The sequence below is a fragment of the Opisthorchis viverrini genome, assembly GCF_000715545.1.
Source record: "Opisthorchis viverrini unplaced genomic scaffold opera_v5_274, whole genome shotgun sequence".
Classification (NCBI taxonomy): domain Eukaryota; kingdom Metazoa; phylum Platyhelminthes; class Trematoda; order Opisthorchiida; family Opisthorchiidae; genus Opisthorchis; species Opisthorchis viverrini.
Genome location: NW_008751934.1, coordinates 595,810 through 615,368, shown reverse-complemented (window position 1 = coordinate 615,368; position 19,559 = coordinate 595,810). Strand labels below are relative to the sequence as shown.

Here is a 19,559-nt window from a genome sequence, read left to right as displayed (position 1 = left end):
CCGGTAGTTTCGATGAGCGCTGTCCCTTCGAAGATTCGCAATATTTCAATTTAATCTTATAAGCCAAGTAGGTGTTTTCATTGGCTACAAGATGTTGATTTCCAGTGTTACACCTGCGCTATAGCTTTTAATCAAGTCGCAGTTTCGTATGCTTGAAACTTCTCTGAATGGATACCAAGGTGGCTACCAGTGTGCTATAAATTGTATAATGAAAGCAAGTTAAGACCTATAAATAAATAACTATATATATACGTTTCATTTACTCGGATTCGTTTTACACTACATCTGGCAATCTTGCATAGGAGGCGCTTTACCGATCATGTGACTTATTACTTAGTATTTGCCATGCGAAGCAAATAAAGGGTGAGCCTGAAGCTGATATGATTTAGAGTGCCTTATTAAATAAGCCAATTCATGCGGTTGCAGAATGAGCAGGAGAAGTCGTCATTCAACTGTAAAAATCCTATGGAGTAATATCATACAATATGATTACTTGGCCATTCAGTCCATCCTTAACCGGAAGCCATTTGCAATACAGATATAGATGTTTTAATTCTGCCCTAATTCTGGCGTAGGTTGCGTGCTATGTTACTAGGTGCACTAAACCACTATGTTTGGACACCCATCTCATCCTTACATGGCAACCTCTCTGAGAGGAAGCGCGCAAAGGAATCTGGATTTTTTAATTACTTGACCCAGTATGCTTTCGTCTTGGGGTCAATGTTAAACAGTGCATTCACTGTCCCTTTGTTTATCTGCACCGTAAATTCCGGTGCGCTACCAGGCGCATGCTTATGTCAATGCGTTTGCTAATCTCCTTCACACATTGCTGTAATCGATACCGTTCGTATTGTGACGGAAAACGGTTTACCCAGGACATAAGTGGACACATCCGGGGCCCCAACTTTATCCTATTCAACCCAAACATCATACACTTTTGGGGCATTCACTAGAGGGCTTTTGTGTATGTTGTCAGTAGGAAACGATGACACACGTCATGATCAATTTGATGTTCATCCCCATTATTGTTTTTTAATTGAGACGAAGTCAAATCGCGGGAAGAACAGTTCACAATGTCCCTGATAAACTTAGAAAGCCTGAAGATTCTTTATGAGCAAATGGAATTCGATACACAGTGGACCAACCAACCTGTATTCGCTTTTGTTTTTTTGTCTACAAGGCTGCAAACTGGTCAAGTGAAACGTAGATTGATATCGACTTGTCTGACGGTTTCCCACAATCCAGCATTCTGACCCTAATGAGAATTCTAGAAATTTAGCATTTTCTTCTTTTACCATTTTCTTAGAAAGCACCAGCTGCTCTCAGCAGACTACTAGCAGACTATCAGATGGTTGTCAGCTAATTCACATAATAGTGGGTCTTTCGGTAATACAGCATATATATATATATGTATGTATACAACGTCCATGTAAAAAGTGGGGCCGATGGAAATTCGGGATGAATCACAAGAACAACTGAACCGATAGTGAGGTGTTAAAAATTTTCCAGCAAACTTAGGGGCACTGTCTTATATAAAGATAATATAATTAGGTACCTCATAAATGATGCCAACAAAACCATGGGGTGGCCTTTACGTGGTTGTGTTAGGAATATCTTGTGAGATAATTTCGAAAAAGCTACACACTGTTGTTCGATTCTCACCAGCTGAAGTCGGAGAATGAAGCAAAGTCAGCTCACGCTGCCAAAATGAATGCGTCATTTGGTCAAGGATCGAAGACCATTTAACTAGCAAAACTGACATAAAGACGTGGAATTTAGGACTTCCGCAAGTGAAATGCTGTTAAGAATGAAGAAATAATAAGCCACATCAGAAGCATCTAATGTGTGCTGGGGGTTGTACAAAGACACCTAAACTGCATACGGATCCAGAATATGTCACTCACTAGGAAGCCACTTCGAGGATGCTTTATATATATCGCACCCAGATAAACTGTTCTGTATTGTTACTGTCCCACGCACAAACGATATAAAATTGTTCAATAAAATAACTGAAATGCAACGACAGCGTCACTATGAAGTATAAAATCAAATGCGCTAAAATTTTTGGTAATGTGCTTTACTTGCGTAACATTCTGCCGAGGTACATGCAGACAAAACTGTTGTTAGACCACCCGTTGCCGAATACTCGTGTCTAACCAGTGTGCGAACTGTCAAAGGTCTAAATTTTCTTCGAGATTACTTAGGTGACAATGGGCGATAACTTACAATAGGGGTGTTACAGGTGTGGAATGGCTGTAAATTTTGCAACACAGATTTTGACAACAGCATATTTTAAAACTTATGCCACATTGCTCCCATTACTATGGTCACTGACTGTTGAACTTCTGTCAAATCTGGACGATCTATCATTTTTCGGTCATTTTACGGCATTATTTTACAAAGTATTTAGTTTTGAATGTTCGTACTCGTTATACTATCAAGTGCTGGTTGTTTAGGACAAAATTGGGATTTTTTCAAGTAATACTCTTCTAATTCGCAGTATTTCGTTCATGAGGAAACATTTTCCCTTGACGTCAAAATGTCCCCTCGACAAGATTCTTTTTCTATAGGACTAGTGGTGTAACAAAATCCCACAGTTTCCCTAGTTTCTTACGACATTATGTTGTCTGTCGGCATTTTCAAAGCTCTTGCACTAGTGTGATGGACATTTTCACTGCGACTGGACAAGTCCTTCACTCGCTTTCATCCTACCTTGGCTCCCAACTGAGAGGGTTAGCAGTCAAATGAAGTAAATTCACACCCAGAATTATGCACCCTGAGGTGAATTTTAGTATACAAGTTTGTGAAGGTATCATGTGTGGACGATAAATTCAGTTAGTTTGAAAAATCGTCTGCGATGGCTAAGGATGCACAGAGGCAAGCGAGAGTAGAGATTATGGTTCAGGGCAGTGCGATCATCTAGAAGTTCACCTAAGCAAAGCGTGACGGAATTATGCTAAGTAAACTTTTTTTTGGGTGGAAATTAGAAAAGTGAGCGAGTATGAAATGGAAGGTGGCAAATGATTTTGGAAGGAATTTTCCCCATGAGTACTGAACAAGTATCAACGTGTTTGCTTGCCTGCGACCTGACAGTAAGGAGATGATCTTTCTCAAATGGTCCCAAAAAGAGGAAAGGGGAACAATAAATCCAATGGGAACGAATGCAGGCACAAACCAACCCATGAGTCTGTTTAAGGGGAACTGAAAGCGTTCTCAACTGGGCATGCGAATTCATACTTCTAAATTCGCTAGGGTATCGTGGACAACTAAGGTAGAGATAAACGGACCTATCCACAGACGAGAGATAAAATAGCCGCTCATTTAGTGGTCCACTTCGCTAGTGATCGGTCGCTCAAAGATGAGGTGCCAGTCCATGACTCTCCAGTGGCTGTGTATTCGTTTGATTGGGAATGTACTGCGAATCTTATCAGCTTGACGGCGCGACATCTATTCGTGGGGTGATCCGTACAAACGAAACACACGACGAGCGCGATCACAGCTCACCTAATCGATAGTCCACTGGATTAATCGGGCTGAGTTGTCTGGTATGTCTTATCAGATGCCATCACATGGTTCCAAGGTAGTTGGACAAAACTTATTTCCAACAGTAGAGCCGATCACCACTCAACAAACTTTAGATCACCAGAAAACATCACTTAAGAGCACTGACTCATGGTCCCCAGTTAAAACCGACTGATATAAACAACCCGATCTCGCGTTCGCTTCTCAATTTTGTGTGAATATTTTAACCGTGGATTCCAATTACAAATGTAGTTGTCAGTCTGTGGTTTATGAAAAACAACTGTTCGCAGCATTTAGTAATAGATGTATCACAATATAAGTTCTTGATAAAGGGGCACTGAACTGAGTGAGGGTGGTGATGGCTAGTGAGTAGGTGGTCGCAACGTTAACCAAAGGCCAGAGTAAAGGTAAGTGGTGTTCTGGGTCACTCTGAATGAAATCACTCTCAAATAATCATCTAAAAACTGAATTTTGTGGAGTATTCAGCCCCACATTTGCCTCGGTCATGCGACACCTCTGGCCAATTAAGGGGTTATGTGTTAGCTTGTACAGGGTAGGAAAATCAGAGACGAGCGTATACCTTTAATACAAAAAGAAAAGAGAAATAGCTCCTCACTGGATTATTGCTAATAGGCAACGAAGAAGAGAAACAGCCACCTATGCTTGTGAATTGTATATGCCCGGTAAACCAGTCCTCATTAACCTGGCCAGGCTATGTTCACCTTCTACCTTAGCGCAAAACTTCACTGACTATCCTCTGTTAGCACTCCGAAGTATATCCCCAGAGTCAGTAAAAAAGGGGGCGCATGACACTGGTTATGTATCCACTGCCGAAGTGAAGCAGTGAACTAGGTATGTAGCAGCATCTACTTAGAACAGGATTGAAGCAGAGTATCTTGTACTCGACTTAGGAGCACTTGCTCAAACAGCTTCAAAAGAACTGAGCTGAAAGTACTTGGCCTAAATTTTGTTTCTCCGATTTCGATGCTAATGTGTTCACTGGCTAACTGTCAGAAATGTTTTGGTGGAGCGATATTTAGTGAACAAAATCACCGATCGGTTTAATGAGTATGTCGGCACAATTAGAGCAGCAGTGTTAATGGCCAACCGAGACCATAAGCTTTGTATAACTTCATTTTCCTCAAGCTCTACTACATTTCGTCTAATATTCTGCTACTGCTGTCAGTACACTTATTGATTTTGATGCGTATTTTGGGTTCATCGAGTGCGAGATTATAAGGTCTTTCGCTGCACACCTGCCTTCAAAGTCACGGAAGTCGACCTACATTTTGATTACCGGCTCTTCGAGCTTTGTATGACATCCTTTTGTTTTGGCGCACTGGTTTTTCTCAGCTGATCAAACGGTCAAAAGGATAAAATTTCGCCGCAAATGCGGACGGTTCTGAATTCAATGGAAACAAAAGCTGAAAAAGCCTGCCATTTGATAGGAGTGGGATTAAGTACAACATTCACAAAATTTAGAAGAATCGTTAGTATAAGCCACGTGTCCTAGTTAGTGTATGGTTACCTTGTGGACAGTATGGTCCTTCCAGCCTGTGTAGTTTTCTGTACGGCAGCCCTATGGTTCTACCCGGGGTATACCAACTCAAAATGGTCCCAAATACAGTGACAGTGGAAGACAAGCGAAGCGCGTCGGAGATCAGTAAAGAGTTGATGTTCCTTACAACCATAGCTTAGTTTTTTGGTCTCCAGTCACACGGAGACCTTAAAAGTTGAGCCCAAAGAAGTCACACATTCTTAAATCGCGAGTAACTAAACAACGGTCGATCCAACCAAGTGGTAACGAAGGCGAAAAGAGGATTACTCAAAGTCAGACACAATGAAGAGTGCCAGATGTATGTAGTATGTAGATTTGTATATGCAGCCGACTTGCAGTTTTTTAAAAGGCGGAGTCTACATTTTAGAATAAAGCAGCCTTTGTGAAAAATTCTATTGGGCACCTGTAGAACACTACGAATCCATTATCACGTGCGTCAAGACACCACCTCTTATTGTGAAAACGGGATTATTTTCCAGGTCAGCTGTCTGCTGTGACTGATCAAACAGGCAAACAAGTTCGTTTATAATTTGAACGGAATTCCCACCCATATAGCAATCATGTTTGATGCTTCTGTTGTGCACCATTTTGACCCGTTAAATATCTTATTCATAAAGTATGTTGTATGTTTCTCCGGAACTTGCTGCTCACAGAAGCAGCCAACTACGGTGTAGGCGTATTCGTCCAACTCTTCCCTACTTCCCTCATTCGTTGATTGGCAGTATCATTATTCATAAAGTATGTTGTATGTTTCTCCAGAACTTGCTGCTCACAGAGGCAGCCAACTACGGTGTAAGCGTATTCGTCCAACTCTTCCCTACTTTCTTCATTCGTTGATCGGCAGTATCGAACCAGTACGGCAGTGAAGCATCAGTGCCAACACTGATTTTGCTGTCGATGATGATGATGATGATGATGATGATGATGAGATGATGATGATGATGATGATGTTGATGATGATGATGATGATGATGATGATGATGATGATGATGATGATGATGATGATGAATGATGATGATGATGATGAAAATGATGAGTATCGAACCTTGATGGAAGAGCACCCAAACGCGTACTGGTTTCCCCACGGCCTTCTTTGTAGATGCTTTTGACCTTGTTTCATTCCATGAGATAAGCAGATTGGCCTGAAATCGAATACATTTGTTTGTAACTCTGTTGGTGGCTTATCCGTGTGACTGCACCCTTACCTTACTTTGGAATGGAAGCTGACAGGAATATAAGCGTAAAAATGGCAACCTTCTGGCTTGGTACAACAATCCCTAGAGCCCAGCGTGATCAGTTTACTTGAAGCCCTATAATCCCAGTGTTTATGCATTGTTTCCGGGGCAAAGTTTTAATAAATTAGGGTCTGTCGTGGTGGTCAACACAGAGTAGCCATCACGGTGTGGAAATTCATTGCTCCTGGACACCTGCAACCAACAGAAACTATTCAGCCATCAAAATTTGTCTATGTATGTATGTACGCATATGGATGAGAAGCTCAGCTTTTTTACAGACGTTTCTAACTACGCGGGAAGATAAATGGTTCATGAGCTGGTACTCTAGATGATTATCATAACCTTGGATTTGATGTAATAAAACATGATTCAGTCAGAATGGAATAAGAATTGCTCCTATGAAGGTTCAGAAAATAAATTCCAAAGATGAGCCGTGCGGCCAGCTTGGGGTCTTGCGATCCTGCCTCAGTGATAACACATCGGACCCACAGTTAATATGCTGTCTTCTGTCATCTGGCTGGAAACATTCACTGATGGCTATAGAAACTCTGTATAACAACCATTTTCACGTCCGTAATTGCCGTAATTACTTGGTCCCTCCATGTTTTTGCTGAGTTCTCATGGAGTGCATTCCACTGTTTAGGTGACAACAGCGGAAACAAATGCCTTAATAGAAAGTAGTTAATAGAGCTTTTTGCCGTATCACGCATTTTTGTTTTTGAACATGTTATATATTACCAGGACTTCTACTTTATTCGCCATTTTGAATATAATCAACTCACGTTTTTCCGGTTTTGACCAACAAACAGCTGCTTACTGTTGTCGATAGCGCTCAGCGTAAGCCTACCATAATCCGTTTTTCCTTCTAATGACCGCAAATCAGGTCCATCTTGCAGCTGTGATTGTATGGGCAACGATCCGAAACACACCCGACGCTGATCGATCGGTTCGATCTACATTCTTATGTGCACACTCGAAAAACTTTTCCACCGATACACCCATTGGAAATCATAAATGCATAACTATTATCTGTCTTCCGAAGTTAAGACTGATGCAGATCAGTGATTTCTATACTCACAGATATCTCAGACTCCCTCGTGAAGGTTAAAGCACATGTTCTCATCAAATCCCGAATCCCGTGAATTCCTGTGACGGAGAACAGTAAGAAAAATTGCACAAAATCGTGACCTTTGGACTCCGTTATTAGAGCAACTCCAAAAAAACAATTCACTGCATCCACTGATTAGTTCAAACTGGATTATACACTTTTGGATGAAGAAAGTCAGTCAGAGGGAATGAAGTCTACCGCATCATCTACTCCATGGGCTGAAATCGGTTTTTGCAAGTAACGATTGAAGTGTCGCTCACATCGCGGGTTACTCTAGATTGAACTCCACCCCCCCCCCCGTTTCCAACTAAGACACAATGCAGACATTTTAAACTTCATCAATTTAGGATCTACGAAAGAGGTCTGTTTTTTTGTGGAATTAGTGAGTCTCAAACTCGAATACGATAAATTTATTTCATCCGTGTGCTTCTTTGATGCCATACATACCAGCACCATTGCATCCGGGTCCCGATGAAAAATCTCCACCACAGATGACCTCTAATACTATTTGACAGTTTTCTGCAGCCCCTGTTTTCGGTCTTAGACTTGTCTGTATTTCACGAATGAACACTACACAAAGAGAAGCTATCACCGCTATCAATGGTTTAACTATGATGAAACCACTCTGGTCGAATCCAGTGACAAGGAAATTTTGATTAGAATGTTCCTCATAACTTGTGATGCAGCCACTCTCAGAACTGGAAGTGTCCGTAGTGTGATTCTGGATATGGTTGCTTTATAGCATGACTTAGGGTGTCAGTTTGTCAGTAAAACTCTGAACCATCAACCAAGTCTGCTGTTAATTTGAACCAGGGCTCCGTAAGAGAAAAGAGCAAAATACAGCAATCTATGTTCCGCGCAATCACGATAAAGTCCCTAAACAAGAATAGTATATATAGCATACTTATGTGACTGCAAGCTTCCTATAAAGTTCGGGGATAAAACTTCCATCTAATTTCTGGACACTGTGGTCACCACATTCAGTTAAGGACTGACCTCGCCCGGGTGGGGATCTTAAAGACTTCAGTATGCAAAAAAAATCCTCGCTCCCAGAATACTAGTTTTTTGCACGTCAGTTGCTGACTGTGGCGTTTTTGCTTGTCGGTTGATACCAGGGATCCTATTATTTTTCTAAAGCCGTCAAAATAGCTAACTATAATGTCCGGCTAGGTCTTATTGATGGCGACATCTCACGTAAAATGGGGTGAAAAATTTCTCTCCGTAAGTGACATCTGGTGGTTGACGCTGGCACAAAAAAATGACAAACAGGATTCCTGTTGAACTGGTTGTCTTTTTCCATTACGCGAGTAACAGAAATCTCAGACTAAATATCCACGGCTGGATCAACTTGGCTTTTATTAAAACAAATTTATATGAATTTAGTATTATTGTGCATATTTCGGGAGTGGAATGTTCGCAACTAATCGTCATATACTCATTTAAAACAGCCCTTCGGACCATTTTGACCTGATTTTTGCTGTCTTGATTGTCTGGTTATGAGTAAACATTGATCAATTGAGTTACACTCGATAAGCTAATGTGTCTTTGGCCAACAGCAGAACTTCACTAGTATGTAACACAGTGCAAGACTGGAAGGATTTCTTCAGCAAGACCAAAAATATTCTTGTGGAGGATATTCCATTTCCCGCCAACCACTAAAAACCAGTGGATGGGATTTATTAGATATCTGGAATTAAGTTCTCTCGCCGGCCGATAGCCAGAGAAGTCAGGGTATTGCAAGTGGTTGTACGTTTATGGCTGGTTGTAGCTCGTTGGACCTGTAATATGTCATTGCGATTGTCATTCTCGGACCCTAGTCCGGGAGCTCGAAGAAGTCAAAAAGACAGGATGTCTCACTGTTCGGAAGTATCTGTTTCCACAACAACAAAACAGAAGTTGTCGGTTTGTCCAACTTGATGCAAATTTTTGGTGGTCATGTATAACTCGACATTTCCTACAGAGTATTGAAGAATGACAAGAAGTTGTGCATAAATTCACGAGATTCAAAAAGTGGTTTTGGATTCTGTGTTTTGTTGCTATTCTGTTTAAAGTCTTAATGTTAACTAGACCGTACTCCGAAGAGCACCAGTATAGATGTTTTCATTTGTTCCTCGTAGCCACAAACTACAGTGTCGCTAACTAGCTATGCAAGCTGGTTTTACGTTTATCCATTTGGGTCGAGGGAAAAAATAACATGACTAACTCCGTTTGAATTATCCAGAAGGTTTCCACAAATGACGTACTGATGTATCTATCTTGCCAAAATAGTTAACGAAGCTGCCTTCACTTATAGCGTAAGCACTTTTTACCTTAACCCCTTTCTCCTGTGATGGAAATCCCCGACCAATTCGTCATTCTTCTAAACACTCATTTTCGCTGTTAACGAACGACCAATGGTACCAAGTACTGGAACAAAAAAGGTCGAATTCTTTCCAGGTCGATAAAAGGCAAGAATTCTCCGTAAGTTTGAGGCCAAGTGGCGCCACTTATCCACAATGTTGCATACTTATCCTTGTTTCCATGAGACAAAACTGCGTTGGTCACTGTGTGTAGTTCCCTAGAATAATTTTGGCAACTTTACAAACAGATGGCTTATTCTTGGTTGCATTACAATTTATGGTTTTCTGTTCTAAACTGAAAGCTGAATGATATCAAATTTTTTTCAAAACCATCAAGAACCGATAACGCCGAAACTGTATATTTTGGGTGAATAGGTCGTCAGAAGGTGGGTAAAATGCCCGGTTTTGATGATTGTTACATTTTTTCGTTCTCATCCTATTTATGGCTCAGTAGAAGAAACTACAGTGAACTCGGTCGGATTGGCTTACTGAGTGACTATCTGTCAGGGCAAGGCTTGTGTGAGCAGATCCGACGTCTTATCCTCCTAAGCACATTATTCATCTCATTGAAATGAGTCATCAGAGTGCGGAACTGTGGTTTTGTTGCCGAAATAAGTAAACGACTACTTTGGATCAGTTGAGGGCCAAAAGCTAAAAGTGGACAACTTGATTGAATTAGTCAGTATATGGATACTCGGAGGCATTCGATTAATTTGTATAATTTTATTCCACCGAAAATAGGTCATTTTACACCCATTGTAACCCGCACGTAGCAGAGAGATTTCCTTAAGGTAATCCCACCATCAACAGAAGATTCTTAGTGCGCTGTGACAGTTTGCGTACTTAAATGTAACCCTTTGAAAGGCACTGAAGGATGCCTATGCAGCATTCACCGAATCCCTTCTGTCGATATGGTCAGTGGATAGAAATTTGACAAGCATTGCCATGTTCCATAGGATTGGAGAGTGTAACAAGAGTCGCAGATCGTTTCACAAATTTTGGACTGTAGTAGTATGGCATTGTCCGCTGCATCCCAGGTACGCTTTCAGCTAAAGTCCTCATGTCTAGAATCCGCCCACCTGCCAGTGTCTGGGCCCATATTCAACTAAGAAATTGGCAAGTGAAACTGTTTTTTATCTGATATATGTCTCACGTCTAAAATCTACTTATCTAGTCAGTGGTCAAACGCAACTTCCGTGGAAGCTTAGTGCTCCAGCCTTTACCGTACTTTCCAACCTTGGCTCAGTTAGCTACCTCAACGAAGAAACTACCTTGCGGGTCAGATCAATTGAAGTTGGTTTCATCATCTTCATTATCATCGACAGCATGACATCAGTCTTCAACACTGGTGCTTCATTGTCTTATTCTGAACAGACTACCCAGCCTAGTAATGCAGTAATTGTGATTAGTCCATTAATTTCTACTTTCGCTCTTGCAAGGGCTCATCATTCATGCATATTGTGACTGTACTGGCGTTTGTTCCCTGATCACATACCATCCAAGACACGAATGTCGCCGCTACTCCGCCAGCATCCACTATCCCTTACTGTGAAATGATGAAGTTTGGAGATTGCAATCAAGATGCCTTCCTGAAATCAGACAGAAAGACAATTATTGTACAACTGTTTCAAGCTTAGTAGGTGTCAACAGCGATGCGCATTTTACGAATTTCCGGAGGGACTTGAACGGGTGACGTCCAGTCTAGTAGCTGAACATGATCATTAGGCCACGACCGGCTGATCAGCGGTGTGACTCACTTGCACTTCGGTTGGATATAGTGCCATTCATAAATGACCAAGTGGTGAGCGGGTTTTTGCATAAGCTTTGTCTGTGATTATCCTGGTGCTGTGAAGGTGAAGCCCAAACTTAAGTAAGATATAACCCGCCCAGCTTTCAATTACTGGATTCAAGTCAAGCAGTTTCGACTAACTCAGATAAAAAGTTCACGAGTTCTATCAACTTTTAAGATGTTTCACCTCTGAGCAGACTGGTTTGTGTTTCCTGGCAGAATGGGAGGTTTGTAAAATATTTATTAAGGACTAGATGATTCCACTGTCGATCAGCTAGTCGCAGGTGCTGATGTCTTGAGAGATATCTGAAATTATCAGGGCCTCATGTTTCTCGGCGTCTCTGTATATGTTAATCTCATTTACAGGATGGAATAACAAATAAGACTTTAAAATCCTTGCATACTAGCGTCCGGTTTAATCATTTCTACCTCACATTTTATTAGCGAACAATCGGCCTAGTAACTGGGAGTAAGAGCGAAGGAATCAATAGGATCCTGGATCATAAATCCTTTTCTGCCTAAATATATCTTATGCAATTGCAAAAAGTTTTCAACTTGGTTGTATTCAAAAGCTCACGACTTAGAGTAGGTTGGTTTATATCGCCTTTTTTGTCAGGATAAAATAAGGATTAAGTAGGTTTATGAATGACCTCAGGAAACTCGCAACTGCATACAAACAATTTGTGTTTGCTTTCATTGCGGTTAAATTTAATCAGAACTGACTCATTGTAAGCTTGAAACTCACAAAGTAATCTAATTGAAATGAATCTCATATTAGCCAGTGTCGTATTTTATGTGTCCACAAACTTTGGTCCCAAGATTGGTCTGCAATCTCTGAAGAGTTTAGCAAAGTTTCTCACATAGCTCATAATGAGCTAGAACATCCACCTATCATTAAAAAAAGTTTTGTTAATCTTCAAAGAACTTTGTATCCCGTAGTTTGTCCCCGAAGTTTTGGTCATACCCGAAATGTTGACGTCTGCTCTATCCGTCATACTTTCCTATGGAGTTGAATGTATTAGGGCGGCAGAACAGAAGGGGGTTACTTTTAAGTTAAATGGTCGGCGTATGGTTGATTTTCACTTGTGGTGTCTGCCACCTTGGGTTCTGTATTTGCCAAAGCTGATTGAATTTGACAGAGCATTAGAATATGTGCAAGCATAGTCTCGGATGGGCACGGAGTGATCATGTGGATTGAGAAGAAGTAGAATTATGATGCTGATGAATTTACCCTCGCCATAATCTCAGTCCTACTTGCAATCGGTTGTGATGTGACTTTTTGGTCCACCAACCGATGATCATCTCTTATCAAGAGGTCTACTTTCCTCAGTCCGCCAAGGCTGTTATTGGACTGGAAGTTCCTAAGGTCACAGTCAATGACTTGTGTTTGCTTTCCATTGTGGGCTCTCTGAGTACTTATGACACTTTTATGCGTGGCACATGACACTGAGTGTACATTTTTACCATTTAATCTTACACCAGACCCAGTATGACGGACACTCTGTGCCTGACGTGAGAGTCTTGATTGTGCTAGCGATTACCGCGCCTTGAAGAGCATTCAACATTGTTTGTCCTTTCTTCGGTTGTTGGCCTTTAGACGCGTATTTTCATGCCAAAAAGTTTTACATATTTTGGGATTCATCTTATCTGACTGGAACTGTTGACATGATATCGAATGAGACGTTCTTCTCTTTTATCTCATGTCCTCCTGTTATCCCTTCGCATTTGTCGTTTGCATTCCCTTTTTATGTTTGTGACCATGCTCCTCAAAAACTAAATGAAAATGAACTGCTTAAGTTTTTGGTACCGCAGCAGTTACACCAGATAAGTACTGTCCACGGGCTATCACGGGTAGATCGTAAATATTTGTCACAATATAAAGCTCTGTTTGCTTTAGGCTATAAGTCAATACTTTTCTCATTGCCATTTCCACTTCCAGAGCTTGTGTAACCTCCCTTTTAACTTTCAACATCATGGATTTCAGTGCTTTCTTCGGTTGTACGAATACATGGTGACCAAATCAAGCAATGTGGTCAAACACACAGTTGACAGTTGCTGAGTTAGGGTTTTCCTGTGACCATGACATCGAAAAGTATTGGGCCGTTGGGTCATTTGAGATCATTGAAGATTTTACCAAAAACAGAAGGAATTTGAGCTAAAAGACAGGAGAGGCGGATGCATTTCACTGACAGGAGGAATGTTCTTGTTGTGACTAAATTGCGTCCTCATTATTTGGAGAACTGCATAATTATGAGAGCACCATCTTATAAAACATTCTCTTTAGCTAAGCAATACAACAGTTTATATCTCCGACGATGTTCATCTATTAGTGCGGCACAAAGGCATTCATAAACATACTGCTTTCATGCAGTCACTTCCATTCGTCTTTTGGTAGTGGGCCAGTAAACCTTGCTGATTACTTTTTCTAGATCTTTTACTGATCTTCGGTCTACTTCTGTGGCCAATCGGATGGGAATCAGTTACAGTTAGGGAAGTTTGCGGCGGATCAGTCGGTCCCTACTCAAGAGGAAACTGTACTATCGGTAAGTTGGTTTTTGCTTAACTATTGTGGATATATCCCCTGGCTTTAGCAAATCTCTTGCATCTCCTTAGTTGATCAATGGTATTCAAAAGCGATTTTTCTTTTCTCTGGATTGTTATTAATCTGGAACCGCACTGAGAACCAGCCCCTTGGATCAGAGGCTGTTGGACACCACAAACATTACGCACTTCATGCCTGATAGGGGCTCAGGTGAACAGCATACAACAAGACTTTTTGCCTAAAAAAAGCTCAATGTGTACCACAGACAGATAAAATGTAATATCTGACCGCAGCCTGATGAGAACATTGTACCAGCTTTGAGACGATGTAAATGCTTTTGATCTAAATAACAGCATAGATCATGTAAAATCCGGCTCAGAATAAGATTTATGTCCTAATATGATATTGTTGCGGAAAAAACTGGTATGTTATACACTAGGTGATGGTGCTAAAACTGAATGTCTACAGAGGTTGTCGGTTCCTACTGAGATGCCGAAAGACGTCTGAATATTGCCCTCCACAAAAGACACAAAGGACAGCCCAAAACGTGTCTGGTCTCTTTTTGAGCCCATCAGGTATTCGCAGTCCATGAGTTTCTTGGTTTGACGAGGGTTTTTCAGTAAACTTCTGGGCCGTATTCTTCGTCAGTATAATACGTATTGGTGAATTTTGTGGCCGCGCACTAGTTGAGGACGTATGCACAGCAGAAGTTTTAACACCTTCCCCTTCATAAAAGTGAAGCAACCACATCTCAAACCTGAACAACTTATGACAAGTATACTACTTGGGTTTCAAAAAAGTCTAAATAAGTTTTGTACAATGAGGAGATGTACATTTATCTTGTTACCGAGAGCTGATACCTTAGCACAGTGTTGACGGCCAAGAGGAGCAATATACTTATCTGTATCAACTCAAAGAGATTTTACACAATGTTCCTTTGCTACCCTGCTTAATTTCGGAGACTAAAATTTCCAGTACTAAAAGAAGTTAGCTCTTCATATATTTTTGAAGAGCATGGTCACAAACATGATATGCCCTCTTCGTTACCGTGACTGAGTTGGTTACATACCCATCTGGATCGTTTGTGATCAGTTAGTTTAAAATCAGGTTTCAGGTTGCTTTTCATTGTCCGATTGACTCAGTAATTTTGAATGTGGAAACTACGATGTCGCAGTTGACCCTCAACAGCTTGTATTTTGAGTTGCTGAATACCATACCCGGAACTTTTCTTCGGGTAAAAACAGCTGAATTGCTTTCCCCCGCAGTTTCACACGTCGTTTTAATCAATGAAATTCTGTAACCATCAAAAATCACATACAATCTATGAAAGCGTTAACGAAGTACACAGTATTCCTAGAAACACAGCACCATTTCGATCGCAGATTTTCCTCTGAAGATACTGTAGCTGGGTCAGAAGGACTGAACTGAATACCTCCGGTTTCTTCCTGGGCAGTGGACGGCTATTCAAACGCTACGGGCTGTGGAATAAGAGAAGGTACAAGGCCCAAGTCGGTTAATTTGACTGTTAAATGTGTGCAAGAATTATGGATACCGGTCGTACCACAAATCCAGGAAGTAAAAAGTCTAATTTTCTTCATCCCTGCTAGATTCATAATCACAATAATTTAGCTCAAAGCTAACAATTTAGTTCGCGGCATATGGAACCAAATATTGATCACTTTCACAGAACAATATTTCAAATTCCTGAAATTCTTCATACTATTAACAAATTATAAGTAGCTTTGGAAGAATGATAGATGACATGAATGGTGAACTTTCCATCTACAGTCGTCACTTGAGTTGCCAGTCAATGGGTGGTCGCGTCATGTGAATGTAACTGAAGGATGAATGGAGCTGTATTCCATGTAAATGGGAGTTAATCACACTGCCTACGGGGTCCATGATAAAGCCTTTAATTTTTCGGCCATTTGGTGGCAAGTAGCAAGTTCGAATCGCCCCGGTGGTTCGTGCGAAGCGCAATGCTCTCGACTCTCAAGAAGTAGGGAATACCTGAAACACTTGGTTTTCGGAATAAACCAACACCACTTACGGGACGAAATTCTGATTGTTAAGCGCACAGGTTGACGTATCATAACAACGAAGACAAATCAGCTCCAAATAGTCTTTTAAGGACCGAAATAAAGTACAATACTCGGTGTGTGACATTCCTGTGCAGTTCCAATCAAAGTGATCATAATCAGCCATATTAATCAGCTGTTGTTGCTATTCCATTGTTGAACACCTGTTGTCTGTTTCTGTAAGCTATCCTAGACCCTGAAATTTAAAGGTTGTCAACCAGACCATGTTTTTACTGCATGAGCCAAGCGTTCATCAATTCTTCAACAGGTGCGGGATCTTGAATCATTCTTGACAATTGGATTTTATCAGCCCGATAGGAGTCAACATGTTTCGAAAGCGTTCTTGGCTGTGCGTATGGACGATAAGCCACACTGTTTGGAGACACCGTCACTTGTAGCAAAGTAATCCCCTTCGTACATGGCCTATTTCCCTTACGTCCCTTTCAGCGACATGCAACGTGAGGGGTGCTATTTGCCGCATAATGGTTTTTAGTTGTCCCGATGGTGTTTCTCTTCTGATAAGGGAAATTCGGATTCAAATCAGTGAATAAATCTGGCCTACATCTTTTATCCCAACTGCAAGACCTGCGTCTGAATAGTACAACAACGTATAAACCTGAAAAATTCTATTCTGTCTATAAATACGAGTATCAAATCATATACAGAATTCGCAGTTTGGTTGCAGCCACCATCAGTGAGGCAGAGGTTTTGGCTACAGGCAAATTAGCTCAATCCAAATATAAGTTATACGGCCTGAAGCGTCCACAAAGAAACACGGGAAATAAGCAAATAAGGGTTAGGAAGTTCCAAGTCAAGGTGCAACGTGAAGTAGTTTCACACCGCAGCCCAGCAGATGAACGCCGTGGGAATAACCGAACGAAAACTAGTACAATGAAACTTGGTGTTCCATATAGTAGCAGTACTCGGAGATCTCTTACAGAGGTTAAGATTGGGCCAAAATAACGCAAGTGGCACACAGAGTCTGCCGATAGTAATTGCTGCGTCATCGAGAATTCCTCTCATATGTCATTTGCCTGTTGGACGAGTCGTGGCAATCGGTCACTGCCTTACAGAGCTTTACAGTCACCTGCTTTCAACGCGTCTGCATACGTTTTTCCCAGATTCATTCAATTACTCAGTCACTGATAAATGGCATTCAAACAGAGTTTTCTGGACTGCAGAAATTCCTGAGTTCTGTTTTGGATAGGCAAAATTACCCTCGAATCATTTTGGCCATAAATATTCACCCTTCCACACAAACTCGTTTTTATTAAAAACTGACAAATTGCCATTGTTTCTATTTTGTGAGGCTAACGTTTCGAAACCCGTGAAAAATTACACTTTCATGACGACAGATAATTACTACTCTTCAGGCCAATCGTCCATTAGAACTGATTTATTAGTAGGATTATTTTTTGTATGCTTTTTTGTTAAAACTGTATTTCGTTTGTATTACATTACATTACACTCGGCTCTGACAAGGTTCCAGTTTTTCTTTAAAAAACAAGACCGAAGTGCGATGAATTACCATGAAGGAAAAGACAGTAACAGTAATTTAGACATTTGAATAATACACCGGAAAAAGCAAGGCTGTGGGATGTCGACAGTTTGCTTTTACCTTTTCAACTAACAATTCTACATTGCAGCGAGTAATACATAGCAGTAAGGAGCAATGGAATGGGGCCAACTATACGGTGGATCCATCAGGTCCGATCCATAACTCTCCCTATTTTAAAAGCCATTTAAGTTTCGCTGCCTTCTGGATGTCGACAATGAAAAACGGTGATGATGACGTCACTTCCGTTTGCTTATGAAACGTCGGTGGCTGAATATGCAATAAATTTAACGACAACGAGCTGGACGTCGTTGATCTGACGTAAATCAGTGGTATGGCGGACAGTATGAGTGAAAGTAAAATATAGTGAGATGCATATATTTTCTGTACCATCTAACGTCCTCTAAGTACCTGCAAACATTTTAATCTTAACTGCCAGTTTACTTACAAAATAACCACATTGTAGGGAAGCCTCTATTCTGGAGATGTTTTTTGCAGAGCGCAGTATATGTTTTCCTATTATGTTTACAATAATCGCCAAAACTCTTCTGTGTTCCTTTGAACATAGTATGTAGATCACTTCCGTAATTCAAAACAGCAATGGATTCACGATATATTTCACTAATACTGGCAGAGCTTTTCACAAAATTCGGTTCCAAAACAAAATTGGAGAACAGGGTTATCACTGCATACATATTAGCAGAAATGTTTTCCGCTGAATTTCAGTCTGGTAAACATTTGCAGTTCGAAGTAGGCAAGAGTTTTCATCTGGTGGATTGCGTATTGACGTGATTCAGTTTAGTGGTTTGAAGACATTGGCAACCCTTTTTGCTCATCCATACCTTTTTATGTCTAGTCCTTGTCGATGAAATCCTCCTGGAATTTTGACTTTTTTTTAACAATAATTGTTTGGTGAATCGTATACGTGTCCTAAAGTTGATCCTAATAGATTTGGTCGGTGTTCTATCAAATGTGCATGACAGGCTGGCATCCAAATGCACTTTGATGTTTGCCTCTAATGTCACTTGGATAGATATTCCTCTTGGTAGACACTTGCAGCCCCTAAAAAGCACACACCGTCTACGCGATGCTCGGAGGGTAATACTATCCGATAGCGTAACCTTTTCAACACTTGTTTATTCCCTAATTGAGCTTATCTTTTTCATCATTGGTTCCGTTGTTTCTCAACGTGTGGATGGTAAAAAGTGATTCCCTCCCAACAGTTGGTGTTTAGTGTCACGTGCGAAAGACTTCAAATTTTCTGAATTCTATTTTAAAATATCCGGTGACAGGTTTGCAACTCACCTCCAGTTTCCATCTTACTTCAGGTTGGGCTCCGATATGTGCTGGCGTCGGTGCATTACTTTTGTTCATCTGTGCGCTGCTTGCAATGGCAGTCGACAAGTCAATCACCACAAACGCAGCAACCAGACAAATGTTGCTAGAGGGAAAAACATGTGTTTTCGTGCACTAATCAGTTCAGTATGTCTTCTTCCTATTTTCATGGACAGTAGGTTCCTGGGCACATGGTGTACAGATAGAAAAGAAGAAATCCACTCAAAGCAGCTAAGTTTGCTACAGCTTTCGCATTCCATTCTTAATAAAAACGTGCGTGCCACAATATTCATATAATTCTATCATTCTGACCTCACAAAGGACCGTGAGGTGGGTGATGTTGTGCGAACAATGCATTTTAATTTTAGTGGTTCCTTCTCCGATTCGCCTCTTAAAATAATCTTTGCTTTTTTGAAGAACATGCGGAACATTGTTGTTTTTACGTGATTATGAGAAAATTTCTTTTCATTTCACTGCTCGTTGAACTACTGCTCATCT

General features: G+C 40.9%; 1 protein-coding gene across 1 annotated transcript in view; it reads left to right on the top strand.

The window, feature by feature from the left end:
- T265_14844 (hypothetical protein) overlaps positions 1-19,358 on the top strand; it is a gene marked incomplete at both ends in the record, with an annotated part of 55,597 nt that extends 36,239 nt beyond the window's left edge. The window contains 3 exons of the mRNA XM_009175505.1: positions 13,981-14,094; positions 19,055-19,163; positions 19,238-19,358. Of these exons, the coding sequence (XP_009173769.1) occupies positions 13,981-14,094; positions 19,055-19,163; positions 19,238-19,358 (344 nt within the window). The remainder of the gene's footprint in view (positions 1-13,980; positions 14,095-19,054; positions 19,164-19,237) is intronic.
- Between the last annotated feature and the right edge of the window lie 201 nt (positions 19,359-19,559).